The 25,234-nt window shown below is 36.9% G+C and overlaps 1 protein-coding gene across 1 annotated transcript in view; it reads left to right on the forward strand.

Moving 5' to 3' along the window:
- Window positions 1-25,234, forward strand: part of itga8 (integrin, alpha 8) — an 89,356-nt gene that overhangs the window by 35,745 nt on the left and 28,377 nt on the right. The window contains exons 14-21 of the mRNA XM_046833552.1: window positions 9,822-9,867; window positions 11,327-11,434; window positions 14,814-14,869; window positions 15,450-15,604; window positions 18,894-19,031; window positions 19,132-19,199; window positions 19,937-20,084; window positions 24,680-24,772. Of these exons, the coding sequence (XP_046689508.1) occupies window positions 9,822-9,867; window positions 11,327-11,434; window positions 14,814-14,869; window positions 15,450-15,604; window positions 18,894-19,031; window positions 19,132-19,199; window positions 19,937-20,084; window positions 24,680-24,772 (812 nt within the window). The remainder of the gene's footprint in view (window positions 1-9,821; window positions 9,868-11,326; window positions 11,435-14,813; window positions 14,870-15,449; window positions 15,605-18,893; window positions 19,032-19,131; window positions 19,200-19,936; window positions 20,085-24,679; window positions 24,773-25,234) is intronic.

Genomic DNA, 25,234 nt, shown 5'->3' on the forward strand with positions numbered 1-25,234 from the left:
AAAAGGATAGACAGCCATTTACTGTGTTTCTACTTGGACATTTGATTTAAAAACGTAGGGTGGCAGATTAACTTTCCAGAACACCACTACGTCAACAGTGTACGAGACCAAGCGTTTCATTCGAAAAGGAAACTGAGTCAGTGCGTGCATAGGTGTGTGTGTGTGTGTGTGTGTGTGTGTGTGTGTGTGTGTGTGTGTGTGTGTGTGTGTGTGTGTGTGCGCACAAAAGTGTGTACGTGTATGTGTGGTCTTTTGACTCTACAATTAAGACAGATGTTTCTTGCTAAACCTGAACCCCACTGCTGATTTAGCTGTAACCTTACAGTGTGTTGGCCGTACGGTTTTCTCTGTAGCGGGAAGTGTTTAATTTCTTCTGTTGCCCAGTAACACACATCTCAGTATCACATAGGAGTGTGTAAAGTTCGTTAGCGGCAAGTTCTGAACTTTTCACGTTTCCGTAATCCGCTTTACTTCTATGTTCGAAAAGTGGACCACCCTCAGCACGAGCGTTTCATTTGGAACTTTTTCCACCCGATCTACCAGAGGAAGCCATGCAATAATGCTTCGGGTGGATTTTAATCAAAAACCGAACTGGGTAATAGTTTGTTTACTCTGACTGCCACTCTCGTTTTGTCCAGGCTCTTTTATATGTTTATATACAGAATAGGGGGTCCATAAACGGGACACCAGATGCAAGCGTTTAAACCTTTTTCCTCCCAAATGATTCTGAAATTATTGATTAGCGTTCATTAGAGTTTGATAAACCAGCAGAGCTTGATTTTGAAGCCACACTTGAAATCCTTTTTGTTTCTGTGAGATTAAATAGGATCATATCAAGGCTTTGTCTCTGATTCTGGCTTTAATACACATGTTCCTGGTACAGAATGAATTTTAGGTGCTCTTTCATCCATCCTATATGATCAAAAATAGATTTCCAAATAGATTCCAAAATGTACCAAAAAAAAAAATTACAAAAAATGTCTAAATACATTTTTTATAAATACTTTTTTCCCATTTTTTTGTATATTTTCTCAAATATATTTAAAAATTATTCAAAAATGTATTTTGCCCTCCATATATTTCAATCCCAAAAAAAATAAGTTCACATGAAACATTTTAAGAAAATCTTAATTTCATTGACGGCATTTGGCAGACACCCATATCCATAGTGACTTACAACTGAGCAGGGCAGGGTTAAGGGCCTTGCTCAGGGGCCCAGCAGTGGTATCTTGTGGTGGGGGGATTTGAATTTCTGACCTTTCGATCCAATCCTTATTCTACTGTAAGTTTGGAAATGTATTTTCTTGACCCTAAAATATTTGGTTTAAATGAAATATATTTTTGATTTAAAAATACAGTATATTTTATTGAGCATCACAGCAAACAACATATTTTTTAAATATATTTTGGACAAAAAAATCTTAATTTTTTACCGTATGGGATTACCCACGTGATTCAATGTTCATTCTTTATTTTGTAAGCCAGAATGGTACCTCAGCTTTAAACTTCCATTCTGCCTACATACTTTATTGAGTTTGTCTTGAAAATGAGAAACCTACAATAGAAGCTTTCTCATTTATGAGAACATTCAAAATGTAAAGACCTGGACAACCCAAAAAACCCTTGAGGAAATGTTTTGATCTAGGAGTGTATGGATCTAATGATCTGCCTTGCATGTTGTACCCTTATATATGCAGAAAGGATGTATAATAAGAGAAACATTTGAGATCAAGTCTATATTCAAAAATGTCAATGCTTGACCATGTGCAAGGTTTCCCACATCAGCACTTATATAAAATGCGTTAAAAAATTGTGACGCCAGAAAGAAATTCAAATAAAATAAACCTCTTCAAATGCAGTCTTTGGAGAACTGGTGAAACAACTTTACGATAATAACACATGTCCACTAAGCTAGGCTTAGCTGTTGATGTAATGGACACATGCACTTTCCATCAAAGTGGACGATGCCAGTACGTGTGCAATGCTGACTTTGTAATCAGCATTTGTTCAGGAGTTAATGAGGTGGTCTTCAAAGATTGAGTGGTTGATTGATTTAAAAGAAATGTTCAAAAGTATGGGGTTTAGAATGCGCGCACACACACACACTCACGTACGCACCCACACTCACACGTCTGGCAGGGTGATGACGCACAGCAGACCCTTACAAAACAGACTAAGAAGAAAAGCAGACTTTTCTTTTTCTATTAAGTGAAGTCATGATATCACAACGTTGAAAGCATACACACCTTTATCTCTGATTAGAGTAAAGACCAGGATCTTGATTAGCCTTTGATGGTTATTATTGATGTTGTGAGTATATGTGTGTGTGACTGGTGTACACATGTGTCGGTGTAATATAATAGTCCTTGCGTAACATCAATCAGGTTTTCATGTGCATTGCCCGCATGTGAGTTTTGTAGTTTGGTATTTAAATGCACACATTTTATGGTCAAGCGTGAAATTCAGGGTTAAAGTCAAAGGGCAAATGTCAGCTGACAGGAGCTGTCAAATAGCCAGTCACAAATAAGTTCATATTTGGTTCTGCTTTCCATAATATATATAAAAATGCAGTAGTACATTAATGTAGACCAGTGCAACCCTCACCAGGATGAGTATAGTGTAGATTAATTGTTCATATTAATGAATGTGATCTGAAAGAGAAAAACTTCTGCTCATGTGACTTTTTGGTGTCATTTTTATTTTTATTTTTTTGTAGAAACCTTATTTATCATGCAATTATTCCCAGCAAATGGCCCATAATATTGATAACAGAAGATTTGTAAAGGTGTTATAATACCAGAAGATTATGAAAGCACTTTGGGTTATTTTTCAACAACCATAGCATTTTAGAATAAAGTACTTTTCAGTTGTCACAAACACATTTCAGATATATTGTCAAGGAATTTGTCTTGGTGACAGAAATATTCAGATACAATAATATATTAATAAAAAAGAACAATTTATATACAAGGTTCAGTCGAGAAAATACAGATGGATCCCGAGTTTCGATGGTGTGACTTTAATGATGTTTTGCTGTGATGGAAACAAACAGTGTGATTAAAAATATAAAATGCACTGATCAGAGTACACTCAAAAACCCTCTTCCTGTTATAGCAACCCTGACGCTACACATGTGCATAATAATAGATTGGATTACATGCGACATGTAAACAGAGATTGACTACTGAGTTTAGAAAACTTAACAGCTCATTAAGCGAAATGATTGTGAAAATCTTTGCATGTTAACACAGGCATTTACCGTGATCTTTTCTCAGGAGGAGATGGTTGATATATAGCAGGGCCAAACATTTATAGGCTGCCTAGAGAATCTGGCTTTATATAGATTTCATGCTGCTTGAATCAATAGCATATTGTCTAAGGGAACTGAGCATGTATGTGTCCTTGATTCTACGCCTGTTTTTTTTTTTTTGTCTTGGCAAAAGTTAGATTTTACAAGACCACAATAACTCTCCTTTGTTACGTATAGTTATAAAAATCACATAACAGTACAGATATGTGCGTGACATATGGCAGAATTGGTTTGGAGTGCTTAGTGCCCTTGATATGTCATATGTCATAGACATATCTGTACTGTTATGTGATTTCTTTTTATAACTATCAAACCCAGTTATAAACCCAGAATGAGTCATTCCTTAAAAAATAAGTATACCAGGAGATCATTACTGATTACCTTTGGGGTAATGGACAGACAGTTGGATGGAAGGATGGATTGATGGATGAAATGAGAGATGAGGAATGCGAGGTTGGAGGTGTAGGTGGGAACTGCAGTTGCTGGCTTTGTTCAGATATTTCTCTGGCAGGAGAAACCTGTGTGCTTTGGGATAGCTTTAACAGACGTGAGCATCGATTAACCCTGTGAGACCCGAGGCTTAGCATGGCCGAAAGTTGCCGTTTGAGCCTAAAGATGTATTTTTGACAGCAGCTTGGTGTTGTTTTATAGTGTTAAGAAAGGAACAATGGACTGGACATCAGTTCAAGATTAGCATTTTAACTGCAAGGATAATTAAAACAATGAGAATATATTGTGTAAATACCACAATCAGAGTTTAGCTATGCATGTGCATTTAGACCTTAGATTATATAAAAAGTGGAACTTTGAATTTACACACAGCGATTGGAATTTAGGTAAAGCAAAGTGCGCCTTGGCTACACGCGAATCTAAACTGGAAGATTCATCCTCACATTAAGATTTGGTGATTTCTCTGGACAACCCTCCTTGGTCTCTGCACATGTTCATTGGCTAATCGTGCATAATCAACAGTCTTTGTCGTTGATAACCATCCAATTCTTCACACTTTGCTAATCTGATATGCTCATGTCAGTTTCTCCTTCAAACCATTTTAACGATTTGTCCATTTCTATCCACACAGGCCATTCAATTACTTGTTTGCTGCTTGTCATTTCTCGACTGGATTAGTGATATTTCAAAATAACTTCTGCCAGGTCTGACTCTGAGGTATATTCACCCTTGGAATGTGATCTTGTTTTGAACCATCCTGAATTCTCCCACATCGTCCCATTGCTACAGTATCTCTACTGGCTTCCTCTAGCTGCTTACATCAGATTTAATATATTGATGCTTGTGGATTAGCATCCCTCTACTTAAAACACTTATCTAACCCTGCACTGATCCACATCCCTCTGATGTTTTAAAGCTCTTCTCTGCTCTGGCACCAAGATTAATGGCCTTGCTCAATGGCCCAGCAGTGGCAACTTGGTGGTGCTGGGATTTGAATACACAACCTTACGAATACATGTTAAGCACTGAGCCACCACTTTCCAGACACAACATTCCTAACTATATTTAACTACTATAGGTAGTTTTGGTTTCAGGTATTCTTAGTTTAATAGAGCAGTTTCTGAATGAATTTACTGATAGAGATTTCAAACCACTTTTTTAGTTGCTCTGGAAAAGAGCCTTTGCTAAATTCCATGAATGGTAATGTATACGCCAAATCAGCTCAAGCAAGAAACAACGTTCAGTCTTATGTTCATTGTCATTGACAGTCTGCTGTAACTAATATATATCATGCTTGTCATGTCAGCGTCTCACTCCAACTTCCAGAACGTGTTGCAGCCGCCAGGGACTATAATAGCCAATAGACACACACACACACACACACACACACACACACACACACACTCACTCACACACAAGCTAAGTCCTAATCACATTCTCCATCCTGCTGGTCACACACACCTGGACTCAATCGCCCTTCACACCCTATAGGCTGTAAGCACACTCCAAACTTGCAGACAGCACAAAGTATTGCACAGTGTATTGCACAGTATTCTCCTGACATGCCAAGCCTTGTTATTGTGATTGTACATATGGTTTTTCATTCTCATATTGTTAACTGTTTGCACTTCGCCGGAGTTTTGCCTGTTTTTGCCTTTTGTTTTGGGGAAAGCTTCCTAGGTAAAAATACAGCATTTGCCAAATTGTATACTTTAACATTTTTTTTTTCTTGGGCTGTATTTCTATATAAAAATCAGATTTTTTCAAATTAAAATATTTTCAAATTCACCTCTTCACACTTTTGATAGCAAGGTTGGTATCAAGGTGTTTGTCAGAGAAGATTGTGATTGTGAGAAGTGGCGTTTACTAAGCAATACTAATTAGTTTTTTCCTGACAAGCTAAAAATTTTATCGGTCAGAATACGTTCTGTCACGTTCTGTTTGCTAAATATTTATCACGTAATGAGTGGGAAACCTAATGAGATGATAAACAAACTAGACAAGACCAGACCCTGATTATATGTGTGTCCACATTAAATATGTGTGAACATCAAAACATCTTTAGGAAGCAAATAATCCTGAAATGTCCCCAAAACAGTTAAAACTGTGAGTAAATATTGATGAAATGCATTGTACGAGGTGGTATCAAGTTTCGAGACTAACTGGTGCTATTCTGACCGAAATCTGCGATTTCATCATGGACAGCAAGTTAGAACAAAGACCACACATTAAATTCTGCATGAAACTGGCAAATCCCCAATTTGCCCAGTTTCATGCAGAATTTGTCCAGAATTTGCCCAGTTTCATGCGAATGTGCTGTGCACATACGGCAATGTTGTGATGAGTGATTTGAGGTGTTATGAGTGGAGGAACGTCAGTGGAAGACGACAAGAGATCAGGAGACCTCCAATAAGCTCAACCTGCGAAATTGTCGAAACCATTCGGCAACTTGTGCATGATGATTGTTGGAGAACAAGCCACATGATCTCAATTCCGCACCCACCCTATTCACCAGATTTGACTCCTGCGGACTTCGCCCTCTCGCTGAAGATGAAGATCCAGCTCAATAATCGCTTTTTTGACACCATTGCAGAGATCCAGCGCAAATCACAAAAGGTGCTTGAAACTCTTCAAAAGGAAGACTTTCAGGAGATATTTCAGAAGTGGCAGGAATGCTGGAAGTGCTGTATTGATGTGCAAGGGGACTATTTTGAAGGTGATAGTGTGTTAACATAAAACTTTTTGATACCACCTCATATAATCTCACCTAGATTCTTTAGACTGTATCTAAAGCTTGTTGTCATTTTAAAGCCTGTCCAATGCTGGTGCAATGAATCTTATTCACAATATTTGCATACGGAAAATCTTTTCAATGCACTTTCACCCCTTTATAGTATACACTTTGTACAAAAGTGTAATGATTTATGATCCTACTACACAACAGGGTGGGTTTCTTCTTGACTCAGGTTTCTCTCAAGGTTTCTTCATTATGTTTTTTTCTAGCCACTGTTGTATTTGGCTTCCTTGTTCGAAATCTTAGGATTTTTGTAAAGCTGCTTTTTGACAATGTAAATATTTAAAAGTGCTGTACAGTTATAACTGGATTGAAAATAGTACGAGAACTTGACAAAGAAGTGAAGCAATTACACTTAAAATAATTGTGAGGAAAGGGTTCAACTTAGCCAAGGGCCTTTTGCTGATTCTTCTACACAGAGGGTTTTGACCTTAATATTTGAGTCTGATATGCCACAGTGTAGTCTCACAGTCAGTACATGAACACAACACACTTCAGAGCCCATCTGATAGACATAACATTGAAATTATGTAGCCAGATTGGATGTCAGATTGGATTTGGTTAAATAAATCCATTACCCTCTCTGTTGTGCAGCACTATAGACTGAAGCAAAAGAAAGCTCTCTCTCTTTGTAAGTGTGTAAGGTATGTGTAGCACTGGTGAGCGTCAGTACTCGGAGGTGTGTTTTCTATCACAACACCTAAAGCTTGTCAAATGGGTTGGTTTTTAGACGGGCACTTCTCCAGGACGACCCAAATGTAAATTCCTGATTGCGGAGCCTCTTCGAGATTTTGGAATCAGACAAGAATCGGAGCACTCTCCCACCACTTATTAGGGTTTCTCTGGAAGTGTGCTAGAACATTCCTGCCTGTAAGCCGCAGATTTTGGATGACTCCTAGAGGCCCTCCAGGAGCAATCTGTAGACCACTACATATTAACCAGCACTGGAAAAAACAACATTCCAGTGATAAATCTCAATCAGAATTATATTTTTTTCCACCAGATAACTGAGTAATTGATCAAACAAAAGCCTAATAGTTGGATTTGAGTTTTACAAATGTTGGTCTCATTAGTTCAGAGATATTTCCACATGACAGAGAAAAGCATGAACGTTTTAAATTAGGTTTAATTGCAAATGCAAGCTCTGATTGATAGTCCAGGATCCCCGTAATGCGGTTTGTAGATGATCATAAATCAGGATCTGATGATGTTTAATAAGTGGTCGAGTTATTTGATAGTAATTTTTATAAAATGTGTGGAGAGACTGACCTACAGTAATAGCTAAAACAGCTGTCACTAGAAGAAAAAAGATCTGCCAGTGACAGCAAACTGTTTTAATCAGGTGTGTGTTTATCATTGCTAAATATACTCTATGCTCTTATCTGTGTACTTTCATATAGATTGAAATTGAAACAATGTATTGTTTCATTGTAAGGTCAGAGTATAAGAATTTGCCACTGGTTTTAAACAAAGACTTTTTAGAACATTAAAAAAAAAACATTAAGATGTATTGCATTATAAGATGTACAAGCCTATCAGATTGCAGTATGCAAATCTGTTCTGCTGTTTTAATATGAACAGTGGATACAGGGTGGGTTGTATGTAGGATGTTGGGTACAGCTTTTCTATGAATGTTCAGAGCTGTGACAGGTACAGTTCAACAACAACACGTGAAATTAGATATTCTCATATCGCTAATGCCCCAAGTTAAAATGATTCGCTCGAATAATTCCTCTGAGCAAACATACAGTATGGCTCAAATGGTATGTCTTTTTTAAATTCCATTCTTTTAAGGTTAATTCCTACCTGCAGTTAGTGCCTACATTCTGCCTAACTAGGAAAACATGGAGGAAATAAAAACTTAACATGTCATAAATAACTGTGTAACTAATTAGAAGAAGATAGAAACCTATATAGGAATATGATGATGCTTCTGGTGAGTGTACATCGCTAGTACAGCTAGCTTGCACTGCTAATCTGCTAACAAAGCTAAAATGTAGCCTAGCACATAATAAAAGTATAATAGAAATACAATAAAAAAGAAGTAAATTGTTTACTGTGGTAAATTGTTCTGGTAAACATTACATTACATCGTTAGTGAGATTTGTTTTATAATTTCTACAAAATAACAGACACTTTTCTACAAAATATTCATTAACATTTCTAGGTTCCACTATTGGTAGCAAAGTTGGTATCAAGATTGTGATTGTGTGAAGATTGTGAGTAGATACATTTTGGCCTCTACTAAGCCATTCTAGTGCTCGTTTTTTTCCAGCAAGCTGAACATTTTATTAGTCAGAATAGCAAAGTCACAGGAAGCAGATAACTGTACAGATTATACCTTTTTTTAAACAAAAGACACCAAAACACCAAGCAAAGACAATACATGAACACCATAACCTGAGTGAGAGGCTAGAGACTAAGGAAAACCAACAACCAACATGGAAGACAAATGTGAGACAGAAAGTGCTATGAAAAGTGAGACTTATTTATACAAGGTCCAATTACAGACCATTGATTCAGGTGTGAGTAATCAGAGACACATGAATAAGTTATCTGGGGGTATGGGATTTTAAAATGTGACTTATTTTATTCTTTTATTGTCTTGTTAAACAAACTTCACATTTCGAGATAGGAAGGAGAAATGGGGGAAAAGTGCCACAGCATTACCCCAGCTGAATCACGAATTCAGGTTACAGTCTTGGCGGAGTTTCATATGTTCTCATAGCATGCGTTCACAGTACAGGTTTCCTCCTGGTTCTTGTGTTTCCTCCCTGATCTCACAAGCAAGCTCGTATGTCGATTAGCAGCACGTTGGCCTAGAAAAGACAGGTGTCCTGTCAAGGCGTATTCCTGCCTGGACTCCAGTGAGTCCCAGGGTAGGCCTGGGATCTGTCAGTACCTGACCTGGAATATGTGAAATAGAAATATATCATGTAGCTTTGTGTGTATTATTTTCGATAAAAAATTTCTGAAGACTTGTTGATTGTCTTTAATTTTCATTGTGTCTTGAACGGAAACCGTAAAGTATTTTTAGTTCGTTGGTCGTGTGTGTGTGTGTGTGTTGATCCGAGTAAAATGTGAGACGTCTGTGCGATGGCGACTGCTGGAGAGCTTCAAATCACTCCCAGCTGCGGCATGCTTTGAAGCTGACACACTGTCCCCTCTTTTTCTCAGACAAACACAAGCACACACATGCACACACGTGTACATTTTGTCCATTCTATAAAAAAATCTTTCTTATGCTTTGTCTCTTTGTCTTTGCAGATCTAATTGTTGGTGCTTTTGGAGCTGACAAAGTGGCAGTGTACAGGTATGATACACACACACACACACACACACACACACACACACACACACACACACACACACACACACACACACACACACACACACACACACACACACCATACACACATTTGTAATCCTAGTTGACCAAGGAGAGTTGATGTTGCGCAGTAACATGCCTTCAGCTGCATACACACATTCCAGTACTCTCTCTTACTCTCTCTCTCTCACTCGTGTATACACACACACACACACACACACACACACACACACACACACACACACACACACACACACTATCATTACACAAACACTTCCACATGTTCCTCTCATCAGTGTGAGTGGCTCAGCCGGCTGGAAAGAACAGTTTAGAGATCAGCGCTTCACTGTTGACCTCTGTGTGTGTGAGAGAGAGACAGAATGTGTATATATATATATATATATATATATATATATATATATATATATATATATATATATATATATATATATATATATATGTGTGTTTGTGTCAGTGTCAGTGACAGTGTCAGTGTCAGTGTGTTTAATGATGCAGCACTACCACATATGTAACCAAGACCTTTTTCCTACCAAGAAAACATGTAGTGGTGATAGTTGAATAAAGCCTTTGAATCCTGTGGCTTCTTTCTTTTAGATTTTTGTTTCCTTAAGAAATGGCAGAGTCCTTCCTGCCACAAAGTCACATACGAAGACAATAACATGTCCCAGAAACCACAAACACACACACACACACACACACACACACACACACACACACACACACACACACACACACACAAAACGGGTCTTGTGTGTTTATACACGAGTAAGTGTTAAAATGATTAGCAGGCCTGGATTTCAGGTAGTTTGTGTAAGCTGATTCTAGCAACCCAAGAGAGAAAGATGGAAAGCAAGAAGCATTACATTTCCTAGGCAACCCAGAGTATTTGATCTACATGAATAATTTTTTAAACATTTATATCATGTTATATGCTCTTTTACGATTTTTGTTGCTAATGGCAAAAATGCTAAATTGGGTGACGATAACCACAAACAGAGCATAGTGTTACATTTTCTGAAATGGATTTTATTTTATAGTCTCTAAAGTTCTCTAAACATCCAATATGCAGCAAGTGGAAACACCAAGTTGATGAGAGAGATTAAAATAAAGGGCTAGACAGTGGTGTGAGTGGTTTGACAGGAAGGCTATAGTAAATCAAATAGCACCCCTTTTAAACCATGTTGGGCAGAAAAGCATCTAATATGTATTGTATCTATTTTGAGCATGGTTTCTGTTCATTCAGATTTTGGATTTGATTGTGATTTGATTGTGATTTGATTGCGAGGTATGTACGAGGTGCTCGTGAAAATCTCAGGAACACCTGATTTCTGTCAAATTGACGTAATTGTATGACTATGTGTGGAAAAACATCTTTAAGCAGTTTTGTTTGGGTTTATTTTTGTTTGGTTGTGAATGTCTTTAGAGCAAGGCCTGTGGTTTCAGTGGACGCTCAGCTCATCCTGACTCCCAAAATCCTCAACCCGGAGAACAAGACGTGCCCCATGCCCAACTCTAAAATCATGGTTCCCTGGTAAGTCTCTCAGTATGATCAGCTCGCCGTTTGGTTTAATTTAATTAAGAAACAGTTGTGTAGTAAATAGAATTTTGTGTGTGTGTGTGTGTGTGTGTGTGTGTGTGTGTGTGTGTGTGCACGCTCACCTTTTTTTCTGGGATATACACTGGAAAATGTTTTAGGTATGCACTTATTCTACAGCTGTTCTGGTTGAGGGGGGCACTGATTGTGTAAGAAAACTGAACACACTGATTTGCTTTACATTCTGAGACACACACACTCATGAAACAGCACAAACACACATTTATATTCAGCCTTGTGTTTTTCTTCTTTGTAAGCCGCTGAGGATCTGTTTGATGCTTGGGGTGTGGGTGTGTTAGGTTTGGCACCCACACATGCATGAATACACACACATACACACACTCTCTTAGGGTTTGAAGCAGTAGAAGGTTTGGGAAAACAGGCAACTAAGGTGTGGAATACTGTAATAACAAGAGAGTAGCCTATTAAAATAAAAGTGCAGACTGTTTAGAGAGAGGACCATATGAACTGCAGCCATGTTGGTTTTTTCATGCAGGTGGACGTGGCCTATTTTGTGTTAAGTGATGTACAGTGATAACCAAACGCATTAGCAAACCTGTTTTGTACACACCTTTTCCTTCAGCAAGAAAACAACGTCTGATTACTTATTTTGTATAGTTTTTTGGTTGATCTGTTTTGGGGGATGAAAAAAGAGACACCAGACCAGTAAAATCCAGAGCTCCAAAGTTCCTGTTTCCTCTCATGTTTATGGTTTTGTTTCATCTTCTTCTGTGGAATCAAACCCTGCTGTTTGTGTGCATTTGTGTGTGTGTGTGTGTGTGTGTGTGTGTGTGTGTGTGTGTGTGTGTGTGTGTGTGTGTGTGTGTGTGAAGAGTTCAGGATTTCATGCATAAGCACTGATAGTGCAGTAATAGTCCAGCCTTTGCCTACGGCATTTGAGCTAGTACTGTATGGCCTGGACTGCTTGGAACACCAGACATTACTTCACTTACACATACATACACAAAACACACACACACACACACACACACACACACACACACACACACACAGGATGCTATTAAGTCGGTACTGAGTTGTACACAGTAATTGATGCTGGCAGATAGACTGCAAGTGAGGAAGAGTTTCTAAAGGGTCAACGCACAGGTCAGGGGTTGTCCCCCGAGCACTTGTGTGTGTATGTGTGTGTGTGTGTTGTGTGCGGTAATTACCCTCCTCATGAGGTAGCGTTCTTAATGAGGCTGACAGAGAAACATTAAGTTATTCAGCAAGGGTTCTTTCCTTTGCTTAACAAATGTAAGCTGCCCCAACACACACACACACACACACACACACACACACACACACACACACACACATGGTGTCACACATGCAACAGTGCCAGAAAGGTCATGGCAGGGTCACCATGGTTTTTGTCTTTTCTATGTCCATAGAGATTGAAATACAGCCTTGTGAGTATATCATATTCATATTTATACATGGAGCAAAACACAAGGTGGTCATGAGTAATTAAAACTTACGCGCTCAGTACGAAAGGTGTATGTTCGTGTCAGTGAACTATTTTAGAATCGCACGCATTCAACACGCTAGAATGGAATTAGGCATTTTTAAGTGAAATTGCAGGCTTGCATATCATGATCAATTTCTTAAAATAAACACTCACCCAGGTGTGTGTGTGTTTGTGTCTGTGGTTGCCACACACCCTAGAACGTCCTGTACGAGCTAAAAAACTATTACAGATTACGTTAAATAGCTCAGTTATTACGACCCTCAATTCTTGCAATGCTGGAACACGGGTTGATTCAGACAGAAACACTGTTCAGGAACAAAGGCACACATTTTAGAGATTTGAGAGCGATAAAGACAAATTGTCTGGAAACATTTCTTACAAACATTTTTAAACAATTGATTTTAACAGTTTTCTTTAATATTTGTTATCAAATATGTGAACATTTACATCGTTGATTCCGTGTTACTTTTTGTTACTCTCACGCGACTAGCAATTACATCTAAAAGGAACCAATGCAGCGTATTTAGATTTTCTTATCTTGGAATTAGTTTGTGTATGAGATCACGATAATATCTCAATGATTTTTCTAGCAATGTTGTTGCTTTTTGTTGTTGTTGTTTTGCTTTTTTACCTCAGTTCACTCATTTAGTATTATATTTCTGCGTTTCTTTTTACCTCAGATCACTCAGTTTTTATTCTTTAATTACCTTTGATTACTTGCTTAGTTCTACAAATGTATTCCTTTGTATTACTCAGTTAGAGACTTTTTTATTATTATTATTATTTTTTTTACCTCTTGGTTAATGCCACAGTCTACTTTACCTCAGAAAACCCAGTTAAAAGTTAGTCAAATAATGGCTTTGGTGTTTATTACCTCAGACTTCTTAATTATTTCAAATTGCAGCATCATTGAATTGTTTTTCTACAGGAAAAACATATAGTCATTACAAAAAATGTAAGAAAACAAGAGTCATATGCCTTAAGCACTAAGCTATCACCTCCCCATTTTTACATTCCTCTAAATTAATTGTGTGGCTCAGGGGACAGAGAGACTTCCAAATTAATATTACAAAGGAATGAAGGTACAGGCTGCAAAACAAAATTGCATGGAAAAACAAACAGTTTCAGAGCATTCTTAGAAAGTGATATGGTGGATGACAACACCATGTGATAGATAATTATTTTTCACAACTAAATTTCATTATGCTGAAGCCAATATTACTACTGTACATGAATGAATTGAAATCCTGCATCTAAACCACATTATTTAGCCTGTGTTCATACAATAGATCATTGCAGTGATGTAAAATGGCATTGACTAACAATGAATAGTTCAACCTTTAAGTATTATTGATTTCTGAACACGTATTCACTCACAGGAGTATCACCATGAATCCATGGCAGGAAGAGGAAGTGATTAAAGAAATTGAAATAGGCTGAAAATGTGGTGACGTTTACATCGGGGCAGCTATTAAAATGCTATTAGGAACTAACAAAGAGTTGTATTCAAAGCTTGCAATTTTGTACAATCAATATTAATGTGAGGGAAAGTTATGTGCATTTAGAATTGGTTTACAAACCTGCTGAGGGTTTTCTACAAAGTCCTTACTGACTATAAAGTCCAGTTTTCAGTAATATTCAGACCAGTGCCTTGAATTACAAGTAATTAAATTAAACCCTGAAACTCTAAACTGAGGGATAGAAAATGACACCTGATCCAGCACATCCTATTGTTTGGCAATTATATAATGCTAATGGAGCCAATGGAGAAGCAATTGTCAAAATGAAGGAATTCACATTTATTGAATAAATACATGATCTTTGTCTCCTTATGGTATTTTTCAGCCTGAGAGTCGACATCTGCGCAAAAGTGTCTGGTATTGGAATCCCAGATAGTGTTGGTGAGTTACGTCATCAACCATTATTGGTTAAATCACTTACATTACTATATTTTTTACCACAATACTACAGTAAATTTCTGTGGAAGAGTATGGACAGATTATCATTTTAATTTTGTTTTATTTCTATTTCTGCATGTTTTTTGCTGCATTTGTATATTGTATCTTTACAACATTACTTTAAAATATAGTATAATATACTGGACATTATAATACAAAATATTACTAATTTTGTATTCAGCAGAATAAGAATTATAATTTTTTTCCAAGGATACAATGAACCAGCACAGCTTGGTCACTAATCTGAAATATGACATACCATGCCTTGCAATTTGCATATTCAATGACAACAATTAAATTTGTATTTAATTGTGTTAATTAATTTTTTATTAATGATCCCATATTAATGGACCCATATACCTGTATCTATGCTTGCTATTATATAATAAGATATTTAAGATCACAGCTTTCTAATTCTGCATTTCTTTTATTATATGTAATTTATATATTAATAAACTGTTGATTTATGGAAACAATGTACAAAGGTGTTAAGAACACTCCAATCACGTCCAATTTCTCTCAGCCCTGAACATGGAGCTGCAGCTGGACACTATGAAGCAACGAGGTGCTGTGAAGCGGGTTATGTTCCTCGAATCAAATCAGCACTATCGCTCGCTGAAGATACTCCTGGGTCGGCGAGATCGCCACCGGTGCCTCAATCACACTATCTACTTGCGGGTAAGCTAAAGTTTTATCATTCCATCTTAGCTTACTACTATTCTCCTCTATAATCTACCCTCAAAATTATATATAAGTGCAACAGATGTTGCTTGCTGCCCAAACTGGGATGGTTTTATTGGTCGTCTTAGTTATTTTTAATTCATTCTTATTCATTTTTTATAGTCATAATAATTCAAGACCCTTTAAGATCTTTAAGATACCACATACAAGACATCCTATACATCTGTCTGCCTCCAAAGTTTGTGGTAACAATTTGCAAAAGAAACACATATGGCCGGAAAAGTCAGGTGTCCCAATACTTTTTGTCCATATAGTGTATGTCTTTAATACAGTTTCTTTATTTTTGTGGCTGCTTTTCATAGTCACTTTAATAACAAAGTAGCTTACTGTGTATATTTATAACTAAGAATTAGGAATCGAATGGTATATTTTTATATTCAGAATATTCATTTTCTATTTTTATTTCTTCTGACAAAGAAAGTATTTATTCAATGAGATCCTAATTATGGTAACACATTATCATAACTAAACATTCATTTCCTTTTAAGTTATTAGTGTATTAAGTGTTTTTCCGTCCAACTGTACCACTTCGTAATGGCTTTTAAATTGCAATAAGTGCTTTGCCAAGCTTATTTATTAGACAGTTCTTCATGGGTTAGAATAAATTGAGTCTCTTGTCGTACGGACATCTGGCACTGAGTTGCCAGTTGATTAATGGCCATTGTTTAGCAACAATAAGCATAAAATCAGTGTTTTAGTATGTATAAAGTGGCAGCGTGTTCTACGTTAAATAATAAAATGCATTATTTTCTTCATCATTATTTTCGTTCATAATAATTAATGATAAAATAAAAACCACATGTATTACTGTCATGCAAAGCCCTGTGCCATGTACTGAAACTTTTTTAGAGTTCCTTTAAAATGCCCACGAGTTCAAATTAGCCTGAAATATTTTAATAGGTGTTTATTTGTAAGGAACAAACTAAAAACTTTATAACTTTACTTTTTATTTTTTATTATAATTTTTTTTATAAACAAGTCATCATTTCCATGACTCAAGCCATGGGAAAGGGTTTTATGGACCAAACAAAGCAGCTTGTGTTATATATTTCTAACTTTGATCCATCATTCCTTATGCTGAAACTGGGAACACGTTCTTATTACCAATGATGGTAAACTTTAGCAAGTTAAAGAGAAAACATTTTGAACTTTCTCCTCTGCTGATATGGACTCTGGGAAAGTAGACTTATAGCCAATTCAGACAAAAATCACACACTTATCAAATACAATACTGAGATGCTTGTTCAGGTTGTTGAGTGTGTGTGTGTGTGTGTGTGTGTGTGTGTGTGTGTGTGTGTGTGTGTGTGTGTGTGTGTATAGAGGAAGTGACTAATGATTAATCCCAGAACTGAGCCTTCTGTTAATCTGATAAAACCATCTCTCATTACTGAATCGCTATCAGACTGCAATAGAACATTTCCCTATGGATTAGAATATACCCCCCACCCCACCCCACCCCTCTCACACACACACACACACACACACACACACACACACACACACACACACACACACACACACACACACACACACACACACACACACACACACTAAACTCTCTGAACTTAATTAAGGGGTTTTATTTGTTGTGCTTGGCTCTGTAGCACAGAGGTATTTATTAAACCATTTATCTGATTTCTTTAAAATTCCAAGCACAAAAAGTGATGTCAGAGGACCATTGTTATAAGAAAGGGCAGAACAGGAAACAAGGAGGAGTATAAGGAGAAGGAAAAACTGTTAAAACCGATGTCCTTTGTAACACTATGCACCAGACAATAAACAATACAATTTATTTTATGAGTTGCTCAGTAGCTCCTGTTTCCATAATCTCAAATGTCTGTATAAGACTGTAGAAAGGACATTACTCATAATCTTACATTTCAGTGCTCATGGTTCTCACTTTCCAGTGTTCTGTATTGTATATTATTTATATCACTCAAATGAGAATGGGTTCCACTTTTGAGTCTGGTTCCTCTCAAGGTTTCTTCCTAATAACATCTAAGGGAGTTTTTCCTTGCCACAGTCACCATGGCGGCTCATCAGGGATAAATACACATCGCTTACCTTAACTCTTAAATTCTGTAAAGCTGCTTTGAGACAATGTCTGTTGTGGACATTAATAAACTTGACTTGAGAGAGAGAGAGAGAGAGAGAGAGATTTTGCAGTCTTTCTTCTGCAAATATGTAATTTTAAGTTTTGTCCCATCCCGCACGCAAAAGCCCGCACGTTTGGTTTTATTTGAGTTTGACTTTTTGTGTAAATGACTAACATGAACATGAACAAGGAGCTTTTCAGAACAAAAAACATCATCTGAAACAATATCTTATAAAAAAAAAAAAAAGAAGAAGAAATAGGACAATATTTTGTTGTGTTGTATGTTTCTTTCTTTAATTATGAAATAATATCTCTAGCACCCAATTATTCTCCTCTGTCTTGCGCTTCCGACCTTGTGCCTGTGCATCGGTTTATTTTATTTGAATTGCCATTGTTGCTTTTCTGCAGTAGATATATAACAGTTTATTTGTTATTTAGTAATTTATTATTTTTTTTATTTTTTTAAGACCATTTTGCAGTAGTCCCGCAAATTATTTTATTCTTCGTAACCCGCACACACACACACAAACACACACACATGAAAATGTTACCCTCCGCCAAATGGATGAACTGGGAGAAAACAGTGAGGGGCGAGGAGAAGATTTAGGCCACAGAAAAAAGTTTCCAAAGTTTGGAATAATTTCAAACATTCAAACATTGTGCAGTGTGGTCACCGTTTTAAAGTAATTTGAAATAGATTTTTTTATTTTTATTTATATAAATATTTTTATGCGTTCAAAAAGTCCCTCCCCAGTGGCCCCGTAGAGAAGGTAGTGGAGCACATTGTTAAAGCTGGCGATAAAAACACAGATTTAGTTTGTGGTAAATATCAAACAGCTTTTCCAGAGACAAGAAAACCACATTACTATACTGTGCAAGATTTAATAGATAAATGCATGCGTGAGAATATTTTAGAGTTTCATTCCACAAATAGTTTCCCATAACTTCTCTATCTGGCCACTGTGAAGGGGCTTTTTGAACACACTATATTTGTATTTTGCCAATCACATTTATGGCATTTGTCAGACACCCTTATCCAACAGTTGATCATTTTTTCTATAACAAATGAAATCATGGCATTATCTTTACTTGTATAACACAAAAATAGCTTTTTTTTCTTTCTTTCTTTAGGATGAGACTGAATTTAGAGATAAGTTGACTCCCATCAGTGTAACTCTAAACTACAGTCTTGATCAGATGGTTCCTTTACCTGGCCTCCAGCTACGACCCATACTGGACCATTACAGAATGACCTTGCACCGTGAACAGGTGTGTGTGTGTGTGTTTGTGTATCTAAAAATGAGCTCACTTAAGATGTTACTGAACAACAGCAAATAAAGACCCACATATACTTTGTTCCTGCTCTCAGGCGAACATCTTGTTGGACTGTGGAGAGGACAACATGTGTATTCCAGATCTTGAGCTCTCTGCTAAAATGTGAGTCCATCTTGTCTATGCATGTGCCTAAAATTGAATAGTTTCCTGTTTATCTGAGTAAGAGCTGCACTCATGCAGTATACACACTATATGGACAAAAGTGTTGGGACATTTCCAGCCATATGGGGTTCTTCCCCACAGTTTGATAGCACATAATTGTCTGTGGATGTGCTACAATAAAATTTTCTATTTACTTGAACTAGGAGACCCAAACCTGTTCCAGCATGGCAATGCCCCTGCTTACAAATCCAGCTCCTTGAAGATATGCCTTACATGGGTTGGAATGAAAGATCTTGCGTGGCCTGCTATAGAGCTCTGACCTCACACCTTTGGGATGAATTGAAACTGTAAACTGCAATTTAGGCCTCCTCATCCTACATCAGTACCTTACTTAACTTAAGCCTTTGTGGCTAAATGAGCAAAAATCTCCACAAACACACTCCAAAATCTAGCAGAACATCTTCTCAGAAGAGTGGAGGTTATTATGGGAGCAAATGTTTATGATTAAATGTGGAATAGGATTATGTAAAAATGCACAAATCTTATGGTTTGGTGTTGACAAATCTTTGTCTATATAGAGTAGAGTTGATGGAGGTACTGCTTTATCTGGATGTACACAAACTGCATGTTCTTGGGCTCAAAGGTGTTTATTTATAAGCATATAAACGCTTTTATCATGAATTAAGTGAAAACATTTTAATGGCGTTTAATTTATTTTTTCACTTTCCCACATGTAGGGACCGGACAGAGCTGGCGATCGGTGATGAAAACCCACTAATGCTTACTATCATGGCAGCCAATCATGGAGAAGGAGCATATGAGGCGGAGCTTGTGGTGCGTCTCCCACCAGAGGCAGACTACAACGGCATGGAGCGTCGACGGGAGGTAAACCACATTAACCACAACGTAATTCCCATTAGAGCATGTAGTTTGCTTTCTTTGTATCTTACAACCCTAATTTTTCCTTATATGGAGAATACTACTTAAGTTGATGATGTTTTAAAGCGACTGTAATCATTCAGTCGGGTACAATATGCAAACTTATTAAAGGACAATATGGTAACCAGAGCAGAATCATAAATTCTGCATACTAGGTTTGCCAGCTAGCTTAGCTAATTTTAGTTGTAGATTATATTTTGAAAATTACCAAGCATGTTCACAGCAGAAACTGATTCGCATGTAGTGACACCCACTAAATTCTGTAAAAAAAAAAAAAAAAACAGGAGCTAAATAGCTAAACACTAAAAAGCCTTTCAACATAAAATCCACTAGTGCAGCTCAGCCATTGCAGCTGGTCAGCTTCAATACCCATTAACTCTAACTCCTTTATATTTCTGAGCCACTGATCCATACTGGATTCCATGATTGAATGGCTAGTCCTTATTTGTCTTCATTTATGGATTTATTATGGATTGCATTCTTTTAAAATAGAAATTAAATTAGAAATTTTATTTGTGCATGAAATAAAAGAAAATCTTGACTACTACACAATTTGCCCCAAGTCACTCATCGTAATCGAATTTGTCTTCTAATACTTAAAGTCAAACAAATCCGGGAGGTTTCACAAGATATGAAAGTTTTTGCAAACAAACTACATGTTCATGAATACTAACTTTCTTATGTAAATGCTTTTCAGATGGGTAAAAAAAATCAAAACATGTATCTTGCTTGAGTCTGATGCATCATCTTAAATAGGACACTTGACATTATAGACAGTTATAATAGGTTGCTATAAAAAAAAAAACATTGAAACATTCGGAATCTGCGTAGTCATAGATTTGCCACTTTTGGGTGGCAGAAAGTGGTTTGGGGCTAAAGTGGTTTTCAGGTCCATAGACCATTTTTATTACCATTTTGAGACGTCGTTCACATTAACATTTATTACTGAACATAAATTCTATTCGGAGTGGTAGCCCAGTGGTTGAGATGTTAAATCGCGCAAGTTCAAATCCTGACAACACCAAGCTGCCACTGTTTGGCCCTTAAGCAATGCCCTTAACCCTTAACTGCTTACTTGTATATATTGTTCTATATGAGGGTGTCGGCCAAAATCGGAATGTAAAATAAATGTAAATATTAAAGGTTTAATTGAATGTTTGAGGGGTTATTTTATTCATAGTAGACTTTTTATGTATGTTTTTATTGGAAGTGGTAGCTCAGTATTGATTTTAGATTTGTGATCATAATGTTGTGAGTTCAATTCCCAGCACCACAAGCTATCACTGTTGATGCCTTAAGCAAGGCCCTTAACCCTCAACTGCTCAGTTGTATGTGAGATAATTATGTCACTCTACCACATGCCCTAAAATGTAAATATTTTGATGCAGTTGTACAGTGTGTTGTGACTTAACAGACTTCTAATCATTGGAAGGTTAATACAACACATTTTTAATTCCTCTTGTCTGTTGTTCTCTGTTTTGGCCTGTCCATTCAATCAAAGTGTTTAGATTCCTAGATTAGATTCGTCAGACGTTTTGTTTGTTTTCTCTCCAAGGGTCCCACTTCACTCAATAGTTTTTATGTTTCATGATAAAGCGTGTGTGAAGAGGTCAGGGCTTTGTGGACCATCCGTTTCGCTCTGAATGCTTTGCATGTTCCAATCTGCTATCCATTTCTTTGAGAAAGCAAGCTAAAAACACACGCATGGAGTAACAAGGCAGGAATGTGGCGAATGTTGATTTAATTAAGGCTAACATTCTTCATCAAGACACAATGCACGTAACATGCACGTAACATGTGCTTTTCCACAATGGCACCAATACGAACACTTCTCTATATACACACTGTCTACTCCGAACTAAACAGACTATTAAGATCACAATCTTTACTACACTCTTTCGCTGTGTTATTAGTTTAACAGGCGTGGCCTCTCTCGCTCGTTCTCTCTCTCTGGTAATTGCAGCACATGTTAGAGAGTGGCTTGTAATGTGATTAACATGGCTGCATCAGGATGTGTTCCCTTGGGAACGATCCTGTTTGGCTGACAGGAAGCTGTTGCCAGCGGAGAAGATGTATGGAGAGAAAAAAGAGCAGAGGAAGAGAGAAACATAATTGAGCGAGTGGAAAGGAGATGTCAGGATGGGAGGCCTCTGAGATGTATGATGTTATTGCCATTACTGAATTCATCACACTCGTGTTTTCTCTCTCGCCATGTTTCCTTTCTTCCTCCCACGGTTCTTCGCTGGACGCCACAAGGTCCCTTATCTGTAGCTTTAAATAGAACAGAATATTTTGAGCATGCCTGGTTTTTGTGTTTAGTCTTACAGCACTACATACTGTATACTACATCATCATATATGAATAGTCGAGTATTTAACCATCCCTACATCCCTACATCATACAGCATATGTACTGTGTGGGTAATTAGAAAAAATATCTTTATAATTTATAATGCATAATAATTTCCCACTCTTGATCAAAGCTACTCAGGAAAGGAAAATTAGTCAGCATTTTTGGTAATCAATTCAGTTCTTTCTTTTTTTTTGTAGCAAACATTGTCAAAAATCCACAGAGCTTTACATAAGTACTGTAAATGGGTTGATATTATAAAATTGAAATGCATATATTTGTTCCTATTAATTTTTCCTAATTATTGAGCCAGATGCAACAGTGCTGAGGAAAAATTCCCTGAGATGATTTGAGGAAGAAACTTTGAGAGGAAAGGCAACCTATCTTTATCTGGGTTGCACAAAATGTCCATTCTATACTTTGAAATTTACGATGTAGCTATTGTAATCCTAACCCAGTGTAGCAAAACAGGTGTTCCAAGTAGAGCCATCCTCAGCAGCAGTTTCCAAACGATGAGAACTTAGGGATGGATCAAGCAGGTTCAGAGTTTTTCACCAAAGTATTATACCTAACCAAACAGAGAAATTGAAATCTTTAAATCAAAATCAAAAAAGTATTACAAAACTGCCTGCAGTTATCATATTTCAGCATAAAGTATTTCAATGCAGGATCTGCTAAACTGTATTAACAAGTAACAGAAACAAACGAAGGAAGAGCTGTCATTTTAGACTGCTTTCAAAGGGGTCTGGTAGCTTAGTGGTTATGATGGACTTCTAATCAAAGGGTCATGAGTTTAAATCCCAGCACCACCATGCTGCTACTTCTGTGCCCATCAACAATGCCCTTAACCATTAATTTCTCAGTGTATAAATGAGATCATTGTAAGTCATTCTGGATAAAAGCATCGGCCAAATGGCGTAAATCTTAATTTCCAAAAAGCAAAGGAAAAAGAAATTTGCAGGAAAATTACAGGTTGTGTGTGATGGTTGAAATATTGCTGAGAGTCACTCCAGTTTTATTTCCTGGAATTTAAAGCAACCGGTATTTTTATTAGCAATTGACGAAAGAGCTTGGGCATGCAAATGGAAAAAGACAGACTTGGTTGCATTGCATGTTTGTCCATAACATTCAGCCATCATCACATAGTCAGGATTATTAACAGGGACCATGTTTCCCACAAGCTGCTTCACTGTTACCTGTCATGTCACATAACTTTGCACTACATCCATATTTAGGTCTTTTTTTCATCATATAATGAGGTCGGAGCAAATGCAGAGAAGTTATTAACAAAAGTGTAACCACAAAACAAACCGAAATATGAACTAGTAATAACAAACAGGAGCTTAAGCAAAATCGACAGAACAAGGCATAAGACATTTGTCTTTATGGGAAATGCTGTGAAAGGTGAGACATAAATACAAGTGCTAATTAGGGGTGAATGGGAATCAGGTGTGGAAAGTCAAGCGACATGAAATGTGACAGTGCAGTGGCTTGTGGGAAACAAAGCCCCTGCCTATAAGACATACACTCATGCCCTTGCGTGTTATATTACCAAATGATGTCTTTATAGAAACTATGGTTGTTGAGGCTACAAGCAAACTACAGCAAATATTAAATATTAAACATTAAACAATATTAAACGGTAAAGAGAGAAAAAGGAGAAAAATGTAATAATGAGGCAAAAGATAGTTACAATTATTTACACATGTATGCAGAAGTGTATGTGTGTAGATATATATTATATATTTATATCATAGTATACATTAAATGAATTATATATATATATTTGCACATATGACTTGATGATGTCTTTTTTATTTTAAAAAATCATATGGAAGACAGAGGTGTACACAAAGATACTTAGTGTGAGATGGAATAGAGTGCAATGGTATTAATAGTTTTCAAAATTAAGAATTGCTCTGTCCCAGTGTGTTAACAGATGTGCAAATATGTATAAAAAGTATAACAGTGTCAGTTGGCAGTTGTGGTCTGTAATAATAAAACATTAGTTATCTAGGAAAATAGCTTCTATTAATTATTTACTAAGCCATTCAAAATCTATCTATCACAGAGTATTTCTTGTTTTTTATTCAATCCAGCACAGAAAACACATAGTCATGTAAAATTCCAGTATAATTACGACCTTAATAAGACATAATTGAGTAATTTTTCTTTTTCTCATCTTGTTTCAGGACCTTCAGATTCTGAATTGTGAGCACAGGATGGAAAACGACAGCCAGTTGGTTGTGTGTGAATTAGGAAACCCGATGGTGGCTGGAGCAAATGTAAGAAAACTCTTAAGATTAATATTTTTTTTGATAGATATTTCTGTGGCTCTGGTTCAACTTCTTTATCACATGTTTGATTTTTGGCAGACAGTCTCACTCAGTTGTACATATATTTACACCATTATTTTCTATGATACTGGTAAATTGTTCAATAGGAAGTGGTTGAACAACACTCTATCTGACAGAAAATAGGGGAGATAGAGATGGAAAATAGGAATGTGCATTTACATTTAAGACAGGCTCCTTCATGCAGGACAACTTACAATGATCTCATTTATACAACTGAGCAGTTGAGGATTAAGAGTCTTGCTCTAGCACCCAGGATTGAAAGTTTGGTAGTGTTGGGATCTGAACTCATGATCTTCCAATCAAAAGACCAACAGCTTAACCACTAAGCTACCAGTTCCCTAATAAGGTTTCAGTGTGCAGTGGAGCCAGTTTCTGTATTTTTCTGTATAT

This window comes from Silurus meridionalis, chromosome 21 (assembly GCF_014805685.1).
Source record: "Silurus meridionalis isolate SWU-2019-XX chromosome 21, ASM1480568v1, whole genome shotgun sequence".
NCBI lineage: Eukaryota > Metazoa > Chordata > Actinopteri > Siluriformes > Siluridae > Silurus > Silurus meridionalis.